General features: G+C 49.4%; 1 protein-coding gene across 1 annotated transcript; it reads left to right on the forward strand.

Moving 5' to 3' along the window:
* The first annotated feature begins 19,458 nt into the window (after positions 1–19,458).
* Positions 19,459–19,830, forward strand: LOC145418969 (histone H2B-like). Its single transcript, XM_080287219.1, has one exon. It carries the CDS (start codon positions 19,459–19,461, stop codon positions 19,828–19,830), a length of 372 nt encoding a protein of 123 aa, XP_080143345.1.
* The last annotated feature ends 887 nt before the right edge of the window (positions 19,831–20,717 follow it).

The raw sequence follows: 20,717 nt of genomic DNA on the forward strand, positions 1-20,717 counted from the left end.
TTGGCGGCTGGGACTGCTGCACCCAGGGATTTACGCCTACCATCCAGGCAGGAGTACCACCCACTGCCTCGCGTCATTCCTTGGGGAGCTGAGGGGAGGAAGGGGAATGGCTGTCTTCCTCGACCTTGAGAAAGCCTTTGAACTGGCAAGCCCCACTGTAATCCTGGCAGCTCTTGCGGCCAGGGGTGTGGGAGGCAGGGTCCTATCCTGGATCCACGATTTCTTCAACGATCGATCTGCAGGGGTCCGATTCCAGGGACACCTTTCCCCCTTTCACCTACATCCTAACGGCACCCCCCAGGGGAGCGTTTTGAGCCCTCTCCTTTTTAACATCCTTATGGAGGGGCTCTTAACTGTAGACTATGGGCCTGGCATTACCCTCCTCTGCTATGCGGACGATCTGGCCCTCGTCTTTACTAGGAGGGACTGCTTCACGCAGGCGGACTTGGCCCTTTCTCGTTTGCATGCCAAATGTACTGAGCTAGGACTGAAGATAAATTTTAATAAGACAAAGTGTCTGCCCTTTGGACTCCGTCCCCCAGACTTTCCTATGCTGCTTGGGGGGCAGCAGCTCTCTCTTGTCACTGTCCATCAGTAGCTGCTAGTCTGGCTTGATAGGGGTTTTACTTTTGCCTGTCATGTTCGGTACCTACGAGTGGTTTGCCGTCTCTGGCGCATCGTGTTGTGCTACGAGTGGCAGTCATCACTCTGCAGCTGAAACGGTGCCGGCCCCACCTGCTTGTCTTTGCCCTCCTATGACGTCTTTTGTGCCGCCGACCCGAGCCTGCCACTCAGCGTGACTGGGCCCGGACTACAACTGCTGTTATCCATGAACTGGGAGCTGCTGCAAGCCTCTGCCAAGATCCTGACTCTCCCTTTCCTGGGTACACTGATCCACCAACATGGGACCCCCCTCTTTTTAAATTTGTATGCCGCTCTGAAGCCAAACCGCGAACTTCCATTCCTGCACTCCTCTGTCAAGAGGGTCTTAGTCAGGTTGCGGCTCTAGATTCACCAGACTCAGTCACTTATTTTACGGATGGTTCAGTATCCTCTGATGGCTCTGCTGGGGCGGCCTTTGTCTCTGGGCAAACAATTGAATCTTGGCGACTCTCCCAGGGTGTATCCGCTTTCCAGGCAGAGCTTGCTGCCATCCTGGGCGCATTGCGCCACGCTCATCACCATCATCATCACCGTGTCATAATTCACACAGACTCACTTTCCTCCCTTCAGAGGCTAAGATCTTTCTCCCTTAAGGACAACGTCTTTCTTCTGACGGCGATTTTTACTTTTGCATCCCTTCTCGTCCATAGGGGTGCCACTATTACTCTCCATTGGCCCCCAGGTCATGTTGGAATCAGCGGCAATGAGCGTGCTGATGACGCAGCACGCTCAGCTTGCTCGCTTCCTGATGTCACATTTCAACTGCGCCCCAGCCTATTGCACATCATTAGCACTCTCACTGCTACCTTTAGCAGGCAGTCTCGAGAGGAACATCAGCTTTTGGTTACAGAAGGCTCTCGCTCTGCTACATGGCATGCCACCGCCACATCATATTCTCTATTGTTGCCCTTTAAAGGCATACCCAACTATATTGTAGTGAGGCTCAGGCGCTTATGTCTGGGGTTTCCATGCTACAAACAAATTGTTGGTACCTGTGCACCCATTGTTTGGTCACATCTGAGGAGCCACTCATTCACTATCTTCTTTACTGCCCAGCCACTACCATGCTCAGGTCTCACCTTGACATGACTTTTGCTCGGACAGGGGATGATTTCATGGATGCCGCTTGCATCGTTGCACGTGCTCCTTTACAATTATTACTCACCACAGTCAGGGAATACCCACCCCCTCGATAATTCAAGCTCGCGCAAGTTCAGCGCATCTCTGATGGGCTCTTTGTTTGCCTGTGTCCCAGCATTGCTCGGACGAATATCACAAAAAAAAAAAAAAAATGGCAGAGACCTCCGACCTTCCACTAGCCAGTGACCGTCACCTCACGACGCTCTGATTGGATGGCTCCGGATCTGCTTCCCGATTGGAGGGCACGCGATCCAGCAGAATACGACAGTCTTCCAACTGTCTCACAGGCAAATTGAATTGAAAAGACTTACTGCACTGACTATATCTAACATTCCCTTACCAATTCACGCCGATGTCGAACATTCAAGCCCGTGGATCACTCCCCACCCCTGTTCTCTAACTGAGACAGACTCCGACATTCCCAAGATGGACTTTGGTCCTTTTAGGCTCGCCCAGTAGAGTCTCTGGTGTGGTACGACGCCGAACCCCGACGCCAGTGGCATGAGGGGGCCCCGTTAGGGGGTAGTTATAGGAAGCACCAGAGCGGGTTTAATCTAGTAGAGTTAGGAATCTTAGGTACTCCTTCGGCCGAGCAAGTGGTCACTCCCTTTAGAGGGGGGGGAGATAGGTTAAAGCCTAAGATCGTAGGTAGGACGTACCAACAGAAGGCCTATTAGAGACCTTCCCTTACATATCCCTAATGCACTAACCAACGACTAACAAAATGGGCAGACTCAAAATTAAACACAGATCCCCCCAAGAAACCCAAACCAAACTCAAGCTCCTACAAATAGTAGCTCCATATAATATCAAGATAAATGGACTGCAAGCATCCAAAGAATTCATCATCGTTAGCGCGGCCTCGGAGGAAGACACTGAAGTACTGCTCTCAACAGGACCCAAAAAATCTCTTCAAGAAAATGGATTCAGCCCAATATTACCCCCGGAAATGAAAGCCAACAGAAGCATCATATGCTCTAGGGTGGACGACATAATCTACTGCCACTCAGAAGATAATATTCACCAAGAACTAACAACGCACAACAGCTGGGCAAAAGTCACCAACATCACGAAATTTGGTAAAAGAAACAATCTCAAAATAGAATTTGAGGAAGCCAAAATGGCACAAAAGGCATTGGAAGGGTTAAAATTATTCCACCTGTGCATTAGCAAACACCAGATAGAAAAAGAAGAATTCATTAATATTGACATCTGCATGCGATGTTATGCACTAGACACTCACACAACAAACAACTGCCCCAAGCCCCCAGACTACACCATCTGCTCAGAGTGCTCATCCACTGAACACTCATGGAAAGACTGCAGAGCAACCACAAAAAAATGCCTCAATTGCCAAGGTGGCCACCGCACGACTGCCATGAGATATCCTAAAAGGAAAGAGATAATCAAAAATAACATCAACCTCAAAAAGGCCACTTCCTCTACCGTCCGCCCTGGAATGAGTTTTGCACAAGCTGCAAATCAAACAAACACCCTCAGCCACTCAACACCCCCCAACAACGCAGCAGCCACAGACAAATTCTCCAACTACATGGTACTCATCCTAAATGCCCACATGCATGAACTTGCTGTCCCTGACAGCTTCAACTCGACCCTTGAAGAGAGCTGCTCTCTAAACAGCCTCCTCATCCTGAAGCTGCCTCCCAACCCCCCTTCAGACAAAATAATACAGGCCATTCTCCCACCAGCAACTAAAAACCTGCTCTCTCCTCCCACAAACTCCAACATGAAGCCCTCAAAACCAAACCATATAACCCCCACCCCCACTGAAGAATCTGAAGGCACAACAGCACCCCCCATCTCCCCTCCCACATCTGACACACGCCCCAAAGAAGAGGAAAACGAACTTGAATCCACCAACCCAACACCAAAAGTTGATGAGGACAACGAACCCTCTGATGATGACAACGAGAAAGAAGACCAAGACTCTCACCTAGATGTAGAAGTGGCAGTTCTCCCCTCAATCTGGAGACCCAACAAAGAATTTAAATCGCGAGAATTAATCAAAGCTGTCAAGGAAAAAAAAGCAATGGTCAAAAAACAGAACACAATAATGAATCAGGATGCAGCACTGAATGAAATAAGAATAATCACAGAGAAATACGAAAATTTCCAACCTCTGATCAGACACACAAACACCACAGAGGAAAGATATCTACTAGAAAGTCTGGACCCACATGCCCAAACATCCCAAACCATCCACACTAGACCCAAGAGACACTAAAATGAAAATACTACAACACAATGTACTTAACTGGCCCGGAAGGAGGATCGGCCTTAGTAACACCTACAGAAACATAGACCCAGATATCATCCTAATTAACAGCCATGGCACCACTACACAAACCCCCTATACATTCCGGGTTACTCAACCCACAAAAAAAATTATCTCAACCGTTCCATGGACGGAACAGCAATAGCAGTAAAAAATAACATTCAGTTCAAAATACTAGACCATTTCATATCCGACATGATTGCCATCGAAATTCACACACACACAGGAAAAATTATTATTGCAACAGCATACCTACCCCCCAGTCGACCATACTTACCAACCCCTGATTTCGTCAGCCTCTTCAGAAGAAATACTCCCGTATATTTTATTGGAGACCTCAATGCAAAACATCACCTCTTGGGGAACAGAAACTCAAACACTGTAGGAACGCAACTCGCAAGATTAATCACCGACACCACATTAAGATTCATAGGCCCTCACTTCCCCACATACTATGCACACAACTCCACCACCACCCCAGACATAGCCTTATGTAATCTTGCAGCATACCATAACATCCTATTCACCCCAGGATCTCTCACCACCAGTGACCACACACCCATAATAGCTTCCATCTCCACTAGTCCCAGTATATGTTCCCATCCCACCCAGACCCAACTTCTGAATGGCTAACTGGGAGAACTTCAAACTCGACCTAAACAGATCTTTCACCGACTTTCCCAACCCAGAAAACGGAACCCTGGAAGACATCGACGAATCCCTAGAGCGCTGGTACTCCTTCATTCAATCCGCCATCAGTAACAACATCCCCACAACCAGACACAGAACAATTACACACCCCAGACACAACAGAGACACGCAGATCTTGATTAATCAATACAATGCTCTCAGAACTCACTCCCAATTACATGGCTGGACTCGTGCACACTTCAGACACTACAAAACACTCCAGGCCCAACTACACACATCTCTTCTGACAGAACACAACACACACTTGTCCAACACCATTACAGACATTGCCAACACATACAGAGACCCCCCCCCCCACCTTCTGGCGAAAAATTAAACGCCTCACATGTTACCCTGATCTCGACCCACACTATATATTGGACCCTCGAGGCACAAGACAATACTCCCCTAGAGAAAAAGAAACCACACACAGGAATCATTGTGAAACCATCTTTCAAGAAAATGACATCAATCCAAACAACCAAATTCATGAAAACAACATCAGAACATTTTTAAACGACAACCTCAATAGAATCATCCCATACCACACAGCAGACCCCTCTAGACTAGACTCTAATACAATCTTTACCTCCCCCATCGTGGACGAGGAAATCGCTTCCATCATTAAAAAAATGAAAAAGACCTGCCCTGGGGAAAGTGGCTTCAATAAAACTATCCTAGCCAACCTCCCTAACACTGCCATAAAATCTATCTATTTATCTATCTATAGCCCGACGCCCTAATCCCGCAAAGGGTGGCCGCAGACAAAACGCCTCCAAGTCGCTCTGTCACCCACCATTTGACTACCCTCCCCCCAACTCACCCGCCCCTCCTCATATACCTCTCATCTCCATCCCTCCACCTCATCCTCGGTCTACCTCTCCCTCTCCCTCCCTCCACCTCACCTACATACACCCTCTTAGTCAGTCTTTCATTCTTCATTCTCTCCACATGTCCAAACCACCTCAGTGTATTTCTCCTAATCTTCTCAACCACATCCACATCCACCCCACATCGTTCCTTCACTTCTTCATTCGTCAACCTGTCCCTCCACGTCACTCCACATGCTCCTCTCAAGTAACTCATTTCCACTGCTCTCACTCTTGACTTGTTCCCCTCTTGCAAGGTCCATGCCTCGCTTCCATACGTCAGGGTAGGGATCACAATACTATCATGCAGTGACTTCTTAACTTCCATACTCACTTCCCTATTTCTCATCACTGCTTTCAATGTACCAACAACCTTCCTTCCCTGCTGTACCCTTTCATGCACTTCATCCCCCAAAAGTTCCATCCTTACTCATCACACTACCCAAGTACTTGAATGCATTCACATTCTCCATATCCTCACCATCCAACCTCACTGCACACTCTGTGACTTCATTCCTCACAAACACCATAACTATACTTTTGTTTCCATTAACTTTCAGATTCCTCCTCCTACACACTGTCCCAAATTCATTCACCAAACCTTGCAACTCCCATTCATCTTCACTCAACAGTATTGTATCATCAGCAAACAGCAACACCGGAAGCTTCCAAATCTCACCCTCATTCATTAGAGCCACCCCCACATCCACTGCCCTACCCTGCACCTCCTTTACAACCCCATCCATGTATATATTAAACAGTCATGGAGACATCACACAACCCTGTTTCAGTCCCACATTGAGATCAAAGAACTCACTCAGCTCACCATCTACTTGCACCGTAACCCTAGCTCCCTCGTACATACTCTTCACAGCACTCAACAACTTCCCCTCCACTCCATATATTCTTAATACCTTCCACATACCTTGCCTATCTATTCTGTCATAAGCTTTCTCCAAGTCCATGAAGGCAGCATACACTTTCCTTCCCTTCTCTAGATACTTCTCCACTAAACATCTTAGAACAAATATCGGATCTACACACCCTTTTCCCTTCCTAAATCCCCCTTGTTCTTCTCCAACTAGCTCCTCTGTCATATGTCTAACCCTATCAATGAGTATTCTACCATATATTTTACCAATCACACTAAGTAGTCAAATACCCCTATGGTTACCACCTACTTCTCTCTCTCCTTTTCCTTTGTATAAAGGAACAATTATACCTGATTTCCAGTCCTCTGGAACCCTTCCCTCTTCCCAAGCCAATCTACACAACTTCCATATCCACTCCACAACAATCTCACCCCCATACCTAAGCATTTCATCACACACCCCATCAATTCCTGGGACCTTTCCCAACTTAATATTCTTCGTCGCTTCCACTACTTCCGCCCTACTGATCTCTTCCTGCCTCCTCTCATCTCTTCTTCTCCCAGCCATTCCCCAACCACTTATACTCGCACTGCTCTCACTCTCTACATTAAACAAATCCTCAAAGTGCTCCTTCCATCTCCTCAGTTTCTCTCTCTTCTCCACCAACAATCTATTATTCCTATCTTTCACTCCCCTACTGTTTCCACATAAAATCATTAGGACAAATATTTAACGCTTCCATCTCCGCAGAATATTTCCCGAACCGGCTCAAGGAAGCCACTATAAAATTAATCCCGAAAAAGAACAAAAACACTCATTTAATGGAAAATTATAGACCAATTTCCCTATTAGAAGTCCCTGGCAAAATCTTAGAGAGGCTCATTAACAAAAGACTCCAACTTCATCTCGAAAGCCACAACCTATATAATGCAAACCAATATGGATTCAGATTCTCTAGGGGCACCACCCATGCAATCGCCCTTGCAACAGAGCAAATAGCTATTAACAAGTCAAACAAAGGCCAGTGTCATGTAGTCCTTAGGGACATCACTAAGGCCTTCGACAAAGTATGGCACCTAGGCCTAAAATATAAAATTCTCAACCTCAACCTTCCCACCATCACCGAAAAACTTCTGTGCGACTTCCTAGACGACAGAAGAGCTAAAATAAAGATAAAAAACTACACAGGCGCTAGCTTTTTTTTTTTTTTTGAGATATTCGTCCGAGCAATGCTGGGACACGGGCAAACAAAGAGCCCGTCAGAGATGCGCTTAACTTGCGCGTGCTTGAATTATCGAGGGGGTTGGTATTCCCTTACTGTGGTGATTAATAAATGTAGAGGAGCACGTGCAACGATGCAAGCGGCATCCATGAAATCATCCCCTGTCCGAGCAAAAGTCGTGTCAGGGTGAGACCTAAGCATCGTAGTGGCTGGGCAGTAGGGCAGTACAGAAGACAGTGAATGAGGGGCTCCACAGATGTGACCAAACAATGGGTACATGGGTCTGGCTCTGTACCGACAATTTGATTGTAGCATGGAAACCCCAGACGTAAGCGCCTGAGCCTCACTACAATATAGTTGGGTATGCTTTTAAAGGGTAACAAAAGAGAATATGAAGTGGCGGTGACGTACCATGTAGCAGAGCGGGAGCCTTCTGTCACCAAAAGCTGATGTTCCTCTCGAGAGAGCCTGCTAATGGTAGCAGTGAGAGTGCTAATGACGTACGATGGGCTGAGGCGCAGTTGAAATGTGACGTCAGGAAGCGAGCAAGCTGAGCGTGCTGCGTCATCAGCACGCTCATTGCCGCTGATTCCAACATGACCTGGGAGCCAATGGAGAATAATAGTGGCACCCCTACGGACGAGAAGGGATGCAAAAGTAAAAATTGCAGTCTGAAGAAAGACATTGTCCTTCAAGGAGAAAGATTTTAGCCTCTGAAAGGAGGAAAAGGAGTCAGTGTGAATTACGACACGGTGATAATGATGGTGATGAGCGTGGCGCAAAGCACCCAGGATGGCAGCAAGCTCTGCCTGAAATGCGGATACTGCCTGAGAGAGTCGCCAAGATTCAATTGTATGCCCAGAGACAAAGGCCGCCCCAGCAGAGCCATCAGAGGATACTGAACCATCTGTAAAATAAGTGGCTGTGTCTGGTGAATCTAGAGCTGCAACCCGACTAAGAGCCTCTTGACAGAGGAGCGCAGGAATGGAAGTTCGAGGTTTGGCTTCAGAGGGGCATACAAATTTAAAAAGAGGCAGGTCCCATGGTGGCGGATCAGTGTACCCAGGAAAGGGAGAATCAGGATCTTGGCAGAGGCTCGCAGCAGCTTCCAGTTCATGGAGAACAGCAGTTGTAGTCCGGGCCCAGTCACGCCGAGTGGCAGGCTCGGGTGGGCGGCACAAAAGACGTCGTAGGAGGGCAGAGACAGGCAGATGGAGCCGGCACCGTATCAGCTGTAGAGTGATGACTGCCGCTCATAGCGCAATACGACGTGCCAGAGATGGCAAACCACCCTCCATTTGCAGATTAACCACCCGGTTCCAACGTGGAGCACCCAGCATGACACGGAGGGCATCGTTCTGGATGACCTCCAGAGATCGAGACACTGGTGGGGTGAGGCCAGTCAGACAGATAGCGCTGTAGTCCACCAGAGATCGGATGGCGTGAATATAAAAAGTCCGGAGGACAGAAAATGATGCCCCCAGACTCCGCCTGGAGAGATATCTAAGAGCAGCCATTCGGGTGGAAGCTCGTTCCCTAAGATACCGAACGTGACACGCAAAAGTGAGACCCCCATCTAGCCAGACCCCCAGATACTGGTGGACGGTGACCAGGGAGAGCTGATGACCTCCAAGCAGCAGTGGAAAGTCGGGGGGGCGGAGGGCAAAAGGCAGACACTTCGTCTTGGAGAAATTGATCTTTAGGCCTAGCTCGGTGCACTTAGCATGCAGTCGAGAAAGGGCCAAGTCCGCCTGTGTGAAACAGTCTCTCCTCGTAAAGACGAGTGCCAGATCGTCAGCATAGCAGAGAAGAGTTATGCCAGGCCCATATTCCACAGTTAGGAGCTACTCCATCAGGACGTTAAAGAGAAGAGGGCTCAAAACGCTTCCCTGGGGGGTGCCATTAGGATGAGGATGAAAAAGGGAGAGGTGCCCCTGAAAGCGGACCCCTGCAGTGCGGTCACTAAAAAAGTCCCGGACCCAGGATATGAGCCTGCCCCCTACTCTCCTGGTTGCAAGGGCTGCCAAGATAACAGTGGGGTTTGCCAGTTCGAAGGCTTTCTCGAGGTCGAGGAAGGTGGCCATCCCCCGTCCGCCCCTCAGCTCCCCAAGGAATGATGCAAGGCAGTGGGTGGCACTCCTGCCTGGATGATAGGCATAAATCCTTGGGTGCAGCGGTCCCAGCCGCCAAGCAAGATGAGCCCACACAACCCTCTCAGCTGTCTTAGCAATGCAACTGAGCAGGGAGATGGGGCGCATGGCAGTGGGATCGCGAGGCTTCGGAATCGGGTGGATGACCGCCATCTTCCACGACCTCGGTAGACGCCCCTCAGACCATGAGACGTTGAGCAAATCAAGCAGACGCTCTATACCGCAATCTCCAGCATGAGATAAAATGGAGTACGTGACCCCGTCGAGCCCCGGCGCAGTATCCTCCCGGCGCCTCAGCGCTTTCTGAAGCTCTCCGCTGGTGATTGGACAGTCAGCGGGGTCAGGTGTATCACACGCTGTCTGAATGGCCACAATGCGAGAGGCAGACAGCTGCATTTGTAAGGCTCGGACGGACTGTGGGAGATTGGAAGAGGCTGAGCGGTCGGCGAAATGCTGGGCAAGACGGCCGGCCTCAGCGGCAGGGTCAGGGTGGGAGGGCGGACGAGGAGGACGTGGATCAGAGATGGACCTGATTCTCCCTCACATCTCACGGAGAGTGGAGTGAGAATCTAGGGTACGACACCATCTGATCCACGCCTCCTCTTTAAGGCGACGCTTTTCAGAGACCACATGCCGAGTGACAGCAACCAGGTACCGGCGTTGCGGAGATGTTCGGCGCCGCCGGTACTGCCTGCGTGCTGCATTCAGCCTCTGGTTCAATTCCCTGACCCTGTCGCAGTAAAACCAGCCATCCCGGTAGCATCTCGCCGAGCGCCGCTGCAATGGAATGGCAAGAGAGGCAGCGTGTGAAAAAATATTTGCTGCTTGATCTGCCCGGCTCTCGAGGTCTGAGGCGGGAGAAGATGTTGCAAAGGCCGCCGTGAGAGCACGGTCAAAGGCCGCCCAATCCGCCTTGCGTAGATCCCACCGTGGTGTGGGAGGCGGGGGAGGGGGGAGGGGGGCGAGAGGCAAGCCAACAAGAATAGCGAAGTGGTCACTCGCAAGGTGTGGGTGGAGTGACCATGACGCCAGGCCTGACAGTGGGGTTGAGACAAAGGAGAGGTCGAGGCGACCTCCCCCAATGTGGGTGGGCTCTGTCATGTCGTTTAAGAGGGAGACACCACCCATCTCCTCCAGAAGTAAAGAAATGTGCCGTCCTGCTTCATTGGACTGAAGAGGCGATGATAGAAGGGCGTGGTGGGCGTTAAAGTCACCCCCTATATACACGGCTCCCCTGGCAGCCTGGGAGAACAGATCACCCAACTCCAGGATGCCTCTCTGGCTCCGGTATACATTATATACCGTCAGGGGTGACATAGCCAGGTGTAGAACCACGCCCTGGACCTCCACATCAGATCCACAGAAAGGAGGAGGGTCACAATCTATGCATGCAATGTGGTCCTGGACCAGAACGGCACATCCTCGTGTGACGCCACGAACATACGGGAGGAGATGGGTGGTGTAACCCGAGAGACGAAAAGTGGAACTATCCGGGAGCATGGTTTCTTGCAGTAGGATGACATGGGGACGATCCCTGTTGGCCGCCTCCTGCAGAAGCGGGAGCTTGTGCCGTGCTCCTGAACAGTTCCACTTAAGGAGTCGAAGGGGGGAGCCGTCCCGCTGTCCAGAGACAGACAGAGACGGACGTCCTCCAGCAATGGAGGTGAGGCCATGGCTGTCGAGGGTGCCACGACGGGCATCGGTTGTTGCTCTGGAAGGGGGCGAGGCCGACTCTGCTGAGGGGTGGAAGACAGGGCAGCGGCCTTCCTGGGCTTGGCTTGCTTGAAAGAGCGAGCTGGCTTGTGTGGGGGAGTCCGTGGTCACCCTGTTGAGTGAGCCGGACGTCGAGGGGCAGGACGGGTGTCAGGACCATGCAGCTTTCTGGCGATCACATGATCGACGATGCGATTGGCTGCAGAGGCGATTGAGGCTGCCTTGAGGGTGATCCCCAGTTTGAGGGACACTGCTTGGGCAACAGCCACTGCAATCTGTGAGCCCAGGTCCCGCAGATCCTCTGCCGTGAACGCGAGGACTGGTGAAGCAGGAGCAGTGGGTGGACTGGGTGTGGAGCCAGGTACTGGTGGCGGAATTGTCAGTGGCTGACTGGTCGCTAGAGTGGGAAGTGGTGGTGAGACAGGCGGCTGTTGGCGGTGGACCTCCGCTGTGGTCTGGATCACAGTGAGAGCTGAGGGCAATGGAGGGAACTCCTGGTCGCTGAGAGGTGGTGGGCGCTGAATGAGAGGGCGGCACTGTTGTCCCCAGATGAAAGTGCCGGGGGGAGCTGGAGTGGCGCTGGTAGCCTGGTTCTCCTGAACAAAAGCAACCTGCCTCTCTCGACCCTGGTTCACTCGTAGAACCCTCGCAGGGCAACTGGGGTGCCAGGCATGGTGTCGTCCTGAGCAGTTCAGGCACTTGGCCGCAATTGGTTGCTTTGCCTTGAACCGCTGCAGGCACTCGTCCGTGTCGTGGGCGCCACTGCACATGCCGCAGATGACGGGGCGGTTGCAGTTGGCACGGTGGTGCCCGTAGCGCTGGCAGCGGTAGCAACGGAGTGGCTCCGGGGTGAAGGGGCGAAGGTGATATTCTCCCCAGTTCCCCAGGTCGATCGTAGGGATCAGAGGACCTCGCAGGGTGACGATGACCTGTCGAGTCTCCTCCCTGGTCCGCGCTTTCTGGCAGCGGGTTGCCTCTTCGACCTGAGGGTGCTGGAGCAGTATCTCCATAGGCATTCGCAAGGGATAACCCATGACAACCGCCTTCGTAGACTGTTGGCCGGGCGTCAGCTCGGCTAGCTTGACAGGGGAGGCCTCGTCCTGCAGAGCTGTTCTCAAGAGGTCGTAGGCTCCCTCGTCCTTCGGCACCAACACCGAGCTTCCATCCCGACCTATGAGGTTGGAACAGCGTAGCCCTGGCAGGTGACGCTCTAGTGCAGCCACGGCGTCGTAACTCGTCGCATGCCCGTCCTGTACGGGCACACGGAAAGCTGGGAATGCAGAGCGGGGCGGCGGACGCACAGCTACTGACACGGAGGGACGAGCAGCAGAGGGACCCCTGAGGGGAGGCCCAGTGCGTACTGCCGGAGAAGAGCCGTTTCCCTGGCGAGCTCGCCTCGATCCCTTGCGTACCACGGGGGTGAAACCCTCATCATCATGCAGAGCAGGATCAGCAGAGGGGGAGATCTGAGTCGCAGCAAGAGCCTGCGATGGGACCTCCAGCCGCTTGAGAGTATGAGGAGACCCAGCCAGCCTAGGCTCGTGAGAGGGTGTGCAGGTGGCAGCGCGAGGCTGCGGACCGAAGGCTCGGTTCACGGGGGTGCCTTGCAGTGGATTAGGGCTGCCAACTGCGCGTAGGGAAGCTGAAGTGCCCTTGGTGGAAGAGAGAGAGGGTGGAGCAGGTGCAACCTCCTCCAAAGCCTCATGTCGGCGGGCTGCCTTAGCGGAACGGGTATAGGCACCACGCGAGCGAGGTACCACTCCCATAGACTTTGGTAGAGAGGGGTCATCACAAGAAACCTCGTGAGCTGATGAGTGGGAGCTCGAGCCAGAACAGTGACGCTCCCGCTTCGTGCCTGTAGCAGGACACGGGTTGGAGAGCCTCGACTGAGGGAGCGGGAGGCGGGAATGCCCCTGGGGCCTAGGGATGCTGGATCCCTTCATCCTGCTCAGAGAAGCAGCCAAAAAAAAACTCAGTCAACACACACACACACACACACACACACACACACACCTCACACACACAACCACTCAAACAGAACAAAAAAAAAAAACAGCAAAAGTGGCCATGGTCCCTACAGTGACGGGCAACCTATGCTCCCCGCCCTCTAAAGGGCGATGGGAGGCCCCGCCACTGCCCCTTTCGGGTCTTCCCTAAACTAACAGAGCCGCCCTCACTGCTTCCTATAACCAGGCCCTAAAGGCCCCCCTTCATGGAAGTGCCCTAACGGCACCCCTTCAGGGTTCGGCGTCGTACTACAGTGAGGGACACTAACGGCAGGCAAAAAAAAAAAAAAAAAAAAAAAAAACACCCACACACACAGTCACAAACACACACACACTCCCACTCACACCCAGGCAATCGGAGACTACCCAGACAAAACCTGGAAAACAGCAAAAATTCTTCCTCATTGCCAGAGACTAAGTCCTAAACAGGCAAAAAACGAGGAAAACGGACGAAAATCGCCACGAGTAAATGAACCAGAGTTCAAAGCTCGAGAGAAATCGGCCAGACCTCCTCACCCGACAAAGTCTGAGCTAGGAGTGCGCTAGCTTTGTCTTGGGCTGTAGTGTCCCACAGGGTAGTGTACTATCCCCAACCCTCTTCACAATCTTCACTAACGACACCCCCCTAGCTTTACACGGCATCAACATCAGCTTTGCCAATGACATAACCCAAATCATACAATACCCTGGCCCCTCAAGAAACATCATGAACAACAAAACTAAACTCGATGTCGAGAGAATCAACTCCTACGAATCAAAATGGAAAATCCAAACTAATATAAACAAAATTTCGGTAATCCAACTCTCCAACACATGTAAAGAGCCATTAGTCATCAACGATGAAATTGTAGAGTTTAAGGAAGAAGGTAAGATGCTCGGGTTCAGAATCAATTCCAAAGGCTACCTTGGAAGCATAAAAGACCGTATACAAAAGGCAACAGGAGCACTATGCAGGCTTTACAGATTTAAAAACATGCTCATCAAAATAAAAACACACCTGGTGAAAGCTCTGGTCCTTCCCATATTAGAATATCCCCCCATATCTACACATGCCTTCAGTAACACTCAACTCAAGACACTCCAGATAACGCAAAACAAAGCACCCAAATTCGCCACGAACCAACACTATCCCTACACATTAAACACCGAACAAATACACGACATCACCAAAACTAAAGCCTTAAACATCAGGCTATACTTGCAAGCAAAAACGATATGGCAAAAAATAGGAGAATGAAACTCGGACTTGTACACCAACCTTAAAAATACCATCGACGCTGGAAACCTATCCATCCATAAATGGTTCCCAAGCAGTTTACAAAACATTACAACTATCCCCAGTCCCATCTACTAAGAATTCACACCACGATCCTCCTACCGTAGCTAAAGCACAAACACCAAACTAGCTAGCTAGTTAGCCAGAAACAACAAAAATAACAATGATAATAATAATAGTGATGATAACAGTAATACTCAAACAACTAATTAATCAATTAACCCGTCACGTCCCGAGGTTTTCCGCCCCTCCGACATCCCCCAGTCCCGAGCCTTTTCGGAATTTTTTTTTTTTGGCTAAAACTTCCGCTTAGGTTGAGAAACGAAGGAAAATCACGAAGAAAGGGCTTACCGCGGTCTATAAGTGGTCCATACAGGTGAGGTCCCCCGAGCCAGGTATCATATTCTGTAATGGACGTGCCAGGCGCTCACGTTTTCTATGGTAAGGAATACTGGGAGAAACAACACACAACACCTCTATATTTATTGAATTTGAACTAATAAACAATAACAGTAACAATATAATGGATTTCAGACACATATATATGAAAAATAAGCATTGTACCATCGCGCGGGCATAGCGAGTTTGGTCCGAGTCGTAACATGCTCTATGCTAAGTTTCTTGTATCAGTCAACATATAATTTTTTCTACTTGTATACTACTGTTTCAATGACATTTTACCAATTACAACTGTTTGTAAGTGTTTTCAGATGTTTTCATTCATTATGATGACATGCAGCATAAGTCTAGCGCACATCAGCTTAGTAAGCGCACTCGCTATGACTCGTATTTCAACATACCCAATTGTTTTATCACTTTTCTATTATTTTTCCTTTACATAGAACCTTTCCTCCACCACTGTAAATGTTTTCAATTATTTTCATTCATTACGAGGGCATTTAGCGATATGCTAGCGCATATTCACGTAGCAACCACGATCTCAAACACTCGTGTTTCATTATCTACTTTATTTATTCCCTCCACTTATAATTTCCCACTTACATTACACACGTTTACACCCCTATACTGCACTGTACATATTTACTGCCATTATTTATTCAAGTGAGCGTGAGAAGATCGCATGAAAATACCCTCGCAATGAATGTTTCGACCAACATAATACTCACACACTTATATACTAATTCTTCACATATATTGCACACTTTACCACTTGCTGACTTTTATTTTCACTATTACGTGCCTTATTCATTCAACTGAGCGTCAGGATACCGCATCTCTATACACACGCTATGAATATTTGACTTATATTATACCCGTAAGCATTTCCAATAATAATAATTATATAATTACGGGCCGTATTTATTGCACTGAGCGACAGAATATCGCATCATAAAACCCTCGCTATGTATGTTTCCACTTACGGCATATTTATACACTTACATACAATTTTTGCACTTATGTTATACCCGTATGCACTTTATACTAATATTTAGAGATCAACATGACTGATAATTTCACTGATCGTCTGTCTGTCGCATTTACCTCATAATTTCAGCGTCCTGTCGCATTCACACCATATCAGAATTGCATCAACGTGTGATATTCGCTGAAACATGGGTGAATACAGAGACCCACGTCACACTCCACGCACTCATAGCGGGTGTCTTTCCTCTGTGTCGTGTCTCACCCGGGAATTGCTGCACACGTGACACCTGCGTTGGGGCCTAGGTCTGTTTGGCTGGGGAGGGATAGGAGTGGGGAAATGGCGGCCGGATATTCTCAGTGGAGTTTGTGCAATAGGGGCAGTGCGGGTGCGATGTTGGGGCCTTTCTACAGCATACCGTGCAAACATTTCTCTTGTGAGCTCCCTCACAAACGCGCCAAATGTTTCCTGAACTCCTGTTGTCATGGCGTGAAGGTGGTGGCAATTCAGAGCAGTGATGTCTAGCAAGTGAAAGAACAGTTTCTTACACCACTTCATCGTGGTCCTGACACACTCTACCGTCGATATCATGGAGTCTGACTGGTCCACGAGGTGCATGTTTATATTATAGTCCATGACACACTCAGGTTTCCAAATACGACGCCTGTTCTCGCTACGGTAATCAACTGAATCAGTACGGTGCATCAAGGGGCGGTGAACCGTTGACAATAGGCTTTCCTCTCTACTGTGATTTCACACAGTTGCAAGGATGTTGTTGAGTTTGAAGAAGACAACCTCATTCCTTGCAAGTTTCCGCCCTACCTTGGCCATGTGACGCCGGTTCACCTTCACGGTTCCACAGACTCCAGTTTCATGTGTGTGAAGATAACGAGCGAGAAGAGGGCTAGTGTACCAATTGTCCAGGTAGAGGACGTGACCACGATGAAGGTAGTCTTCTATCATCGTCTTTACCACTGCTCCCGACATTCCAATACTTCGATCTTCTATTATGTCTGTCTGTGCACCGATGTACAATACTATGTCTTGCACGTATCCAGTCCTACAGTCGCACATAACAAAGATCTTAAACCCAAAACGGTGCCTTTTGCTGGGTATATACTGCCTAAATGAAATATTGCCTCTCCACAACACGAGACTCTCGTCTATGACGAGGTCTCTATAGGGATAGAATGAGGAACGAAAGGTTTGCCTCAGGTGATCAAAGATCAACCTAATTCGCCTCATTTTATCAGTGTTGTTCGCATTTGCAGGATCATGAGCATCATAGAAATGGAGGCGACTTAGAATTTGTTGAAACCGATTACGGCTCATCACTTGACCAAATACTGGGGTAAACATAACAGGGTCCCTAGTCCAGTAAGCAGGAATTCTGTTCTTTCGTATAATACCCATCAAAAGGACCAGGGCAAAAAATAAGAACATTTCTGAAAGGGGGACAGGGTAATCATAGATGATAGAATGCCTACTCCTTGTTCCCAATCTTTCACTCTCAAGGCGCTGGGTGCTTGCAAACAGGTTGGTTTGGTATACAATCTGCTCCACAAATGCCTCACTAAAAAACAGGTGGAAAAAATCCAACCTGATGGAATTACGGTGAATTCCTGGAGCAATGCAGCCAGAGCGCCCCTGCTCAGTGAAGGGGTGAATGAGGGGAGAAAAATCACTCCCATCCTCCCAATTCCACGCCACAAATCCCTCGTCCCCATCATCCCCATCACTGCCTTCGTCTGGGTGGGGAGGAGATCCTGGTTGGGGAGGTGGGGGAGAAGTAGTGCGGAGGGCTTCCCCACTGTCACTCCTCTTCCCTTTGCCTTTACTCTTTCCCTTTCCCTTACCCTTACAGCCTTGAGGAACATTAGGGGGCTGTGGGGATGAAGTAGGGGAATATTGGGGAGCGGAAGACGTGCTGGGGAGTGGTTCCTCCCCACCTTCCCCCTCCATGACAACACCACGTGCTTTCTCACGCACCCTAGCTCGACCACGTGTTAGGGGATATTGGGGAGCATAAGACGTGTTTGGGAGTGGTTCTTCCCCACCTTCCCCCTCCCTCACAACCCCACGTGATAATGAACGCACCTGCACTCGCCCACGTGATACACTACGCCGCCTCACACTACGTAGGGAGAGCAATGACTCACTCACGTCACTCTCACTTTCCCTAATCCTCCCTGTACTTTCCCTTTCACTCCCCACTCCCTCCACTTCACTTCCTAACTCCCCAAACAAAATGCTAGGCCCATACCTGCTCGTCCTACGTGGTGTGCACTCTGGGCCATGATGAGTGATGACCTCACGTCCATACCACGTGGCAGCATGTCCCACGGCTCCGTCCTCGTCCTCGTCCTTGTCCTCATCCTCGAATTCTGGTTCCAAATCATGTTGGGGATAGGGATAGGATGTTGTACGTGCCTTCTTTGCCTGCTGCCCCTCTCTAGCAGCACGGTAAGTCACGTACTGCCGCTTCCTGGGAGACGGAACTTTCTCGTCACTGCTGGTGGTTTCTTCCTCCTCTGGCTGCACATAATCTTTATCAACAACCTCATCGTCTAGTGGGGAATCATTGTCGCCTGTAAAGGTGTCCAGGGCGGCTTGAATTTCGCTGTCTGAGAGACCTCTCTTAGCCATGTCTGAGCAGGACCGTTGCTACCAGGTGAGTGGATGAGTGGCGGGTTAGCGCGGGTCACGCGGGGTCGCCGAGTGTCCCCGCCTGGTGGCAGGTAGGGGAAGGTCATGCGAGGATACGTACCGCAAATCAAGTGCGAAATTTGAAAATTGTCGAAATTATGCACATTGCAATTGCACGACGTACCGGTACATCGCCAGGACTGGCAAATGCAAATCGTGGTAACGTACCCATACATTGATGGGATGGGGCGGGTTAAACAAACATTAAAAATACTCAAACAACTAATTAATCAATTAAACAAACATTAAATATCCACAAACAAAAATAACAAATCATAAAAAAGAAAAAAGCAAGGTGGTCAGCCCACCATCTTTCCACTCCTCCTTCCTTCCTTTTTCCCTCCATCCCCTTCCCCTTCTCCCACTTCCTTCACCCACCTTCCTTAAAAAAAAAAAAAAAAAATCCCCCATGTCGATTCAGTCTTTCGCTTGCTCCCACACTGTGCACATACCGTCTGACTAGGCGCCGCCATGCCACCCAAGACCTCCGGAAAGGTCGCTAAGAAGGCTGGCAAGGCCCAGAAGGCCATTGCCAAGGGAGACAAGAAGAAGAAGCGTAGGAGGAAGGAGAGTTACAGCATCTACATCTACAAAGTGCTCAAGCAGGTCCACCCTGACACCGGCGTTTCTTCCAAGGCGATGTCTATCATGAACTCTTTCATGAATGACATCTTCGAGCGCATTGCTGCAGAGGCTTCACGCCTGGCACACTACAACAAGCGTTCAACCATCACCAGCCGGGAGATCCAGACGGCCGTCAGGCTGCTCCTCCCTGGCGAGCTGGCCAAGCACGCCGTGTCTGAAGGCACCAAGGCTGTCACCAAGTACACCTCCTCAAAGTAGAGAGGTTACTTTCTTGGCCATTTCAACATTTCCGGCTCCAGTCGGAGCCACAAGATTTTCCATAAAAAGGGGAAAGACAGACTTACAAATTTTCCTCTCAGAAATTCTGGTTTGTCGACTTTTTTTTTTTTTCCTTCATGTCTTTCTTTTTTTCTTTCTTTTCGGCAACGGTGGTTTGGGATGGGCACGTAGGCACAATCGAAATGTTTTGAACTAGGGTTGGGGGTTAAAACAATTGAGTCAAAATAAAAGAGTAAATATGGGCGTGCGCGCCTTCTTATTCATCTGGAGAACCAACAACAACGTACCGTCGCCCCAAGAAGTGACGGCACAGTTTCAGATTGCTTCGGTCACTCTCCACTGCCATCCGTTCCATGAAAAAAGTGAATATAAGGTAAACATTCGAAGCCTTCATCACGTCATGCCAAATAAAGTATATATTATATCGCGCAAATAATGATGTAAAATGAATAACAGGAGGCAGTGATATATTAGATGGTAACACTTAGTTATCTTTCCCGATTTGAATGAATGTGAAATGTATTAACTTCGCGCGCGGTGGCCAGTACGCCTATAACTCCCAGTCATTTTTTTTTTTTTTTTAAAATAAACTCTAATGCCCTGCTGAACAGGAAATGCTTATTTGGAAGTTTTGAACTCAATTATTTGTTTATGAACCTCTGCATTTTATTACTCTTGCGAATCGATTATGCACTGAGGATATCAGACACTGACAGAAGGTAGCATTCTCCAAGGAGCTCCGACTCTAATGTAGGCAAATTTCGATTTTTTTTTTTTTTAACTTTCACCGATAGCCCTCTGTCTTATATGAACTAATTCTGAGATTTTTCTTCATGGGAAACTGGCCAAAGGCAGTGTAATAACTG

The sequence above is a fragment of the Coenobita brevimanus genome, chromosome 117 (assembly GCF_032717465.1).
Source record: "Coenobita brevimanus isolate Jiangsu-jjx chromosome 117, ASM3271746v2, whole genome shotgun sequence".
NCBI lineage: Eukaryota > Metazoa > Arthropoda > Malacostraca > Decapoda > Coenobitidae > Coenobita > Coenobita brevimanus.

Excerpts from the sequence above, each read along its gene's own strand:
- LOC145418969 (XM_080287219.1), top strand. The coding sequence starts at position 19,459 with ATGCCACCCAAGACCTCCGGAAAGGTCGCTAAGAAGGCTGGCAAGGCC.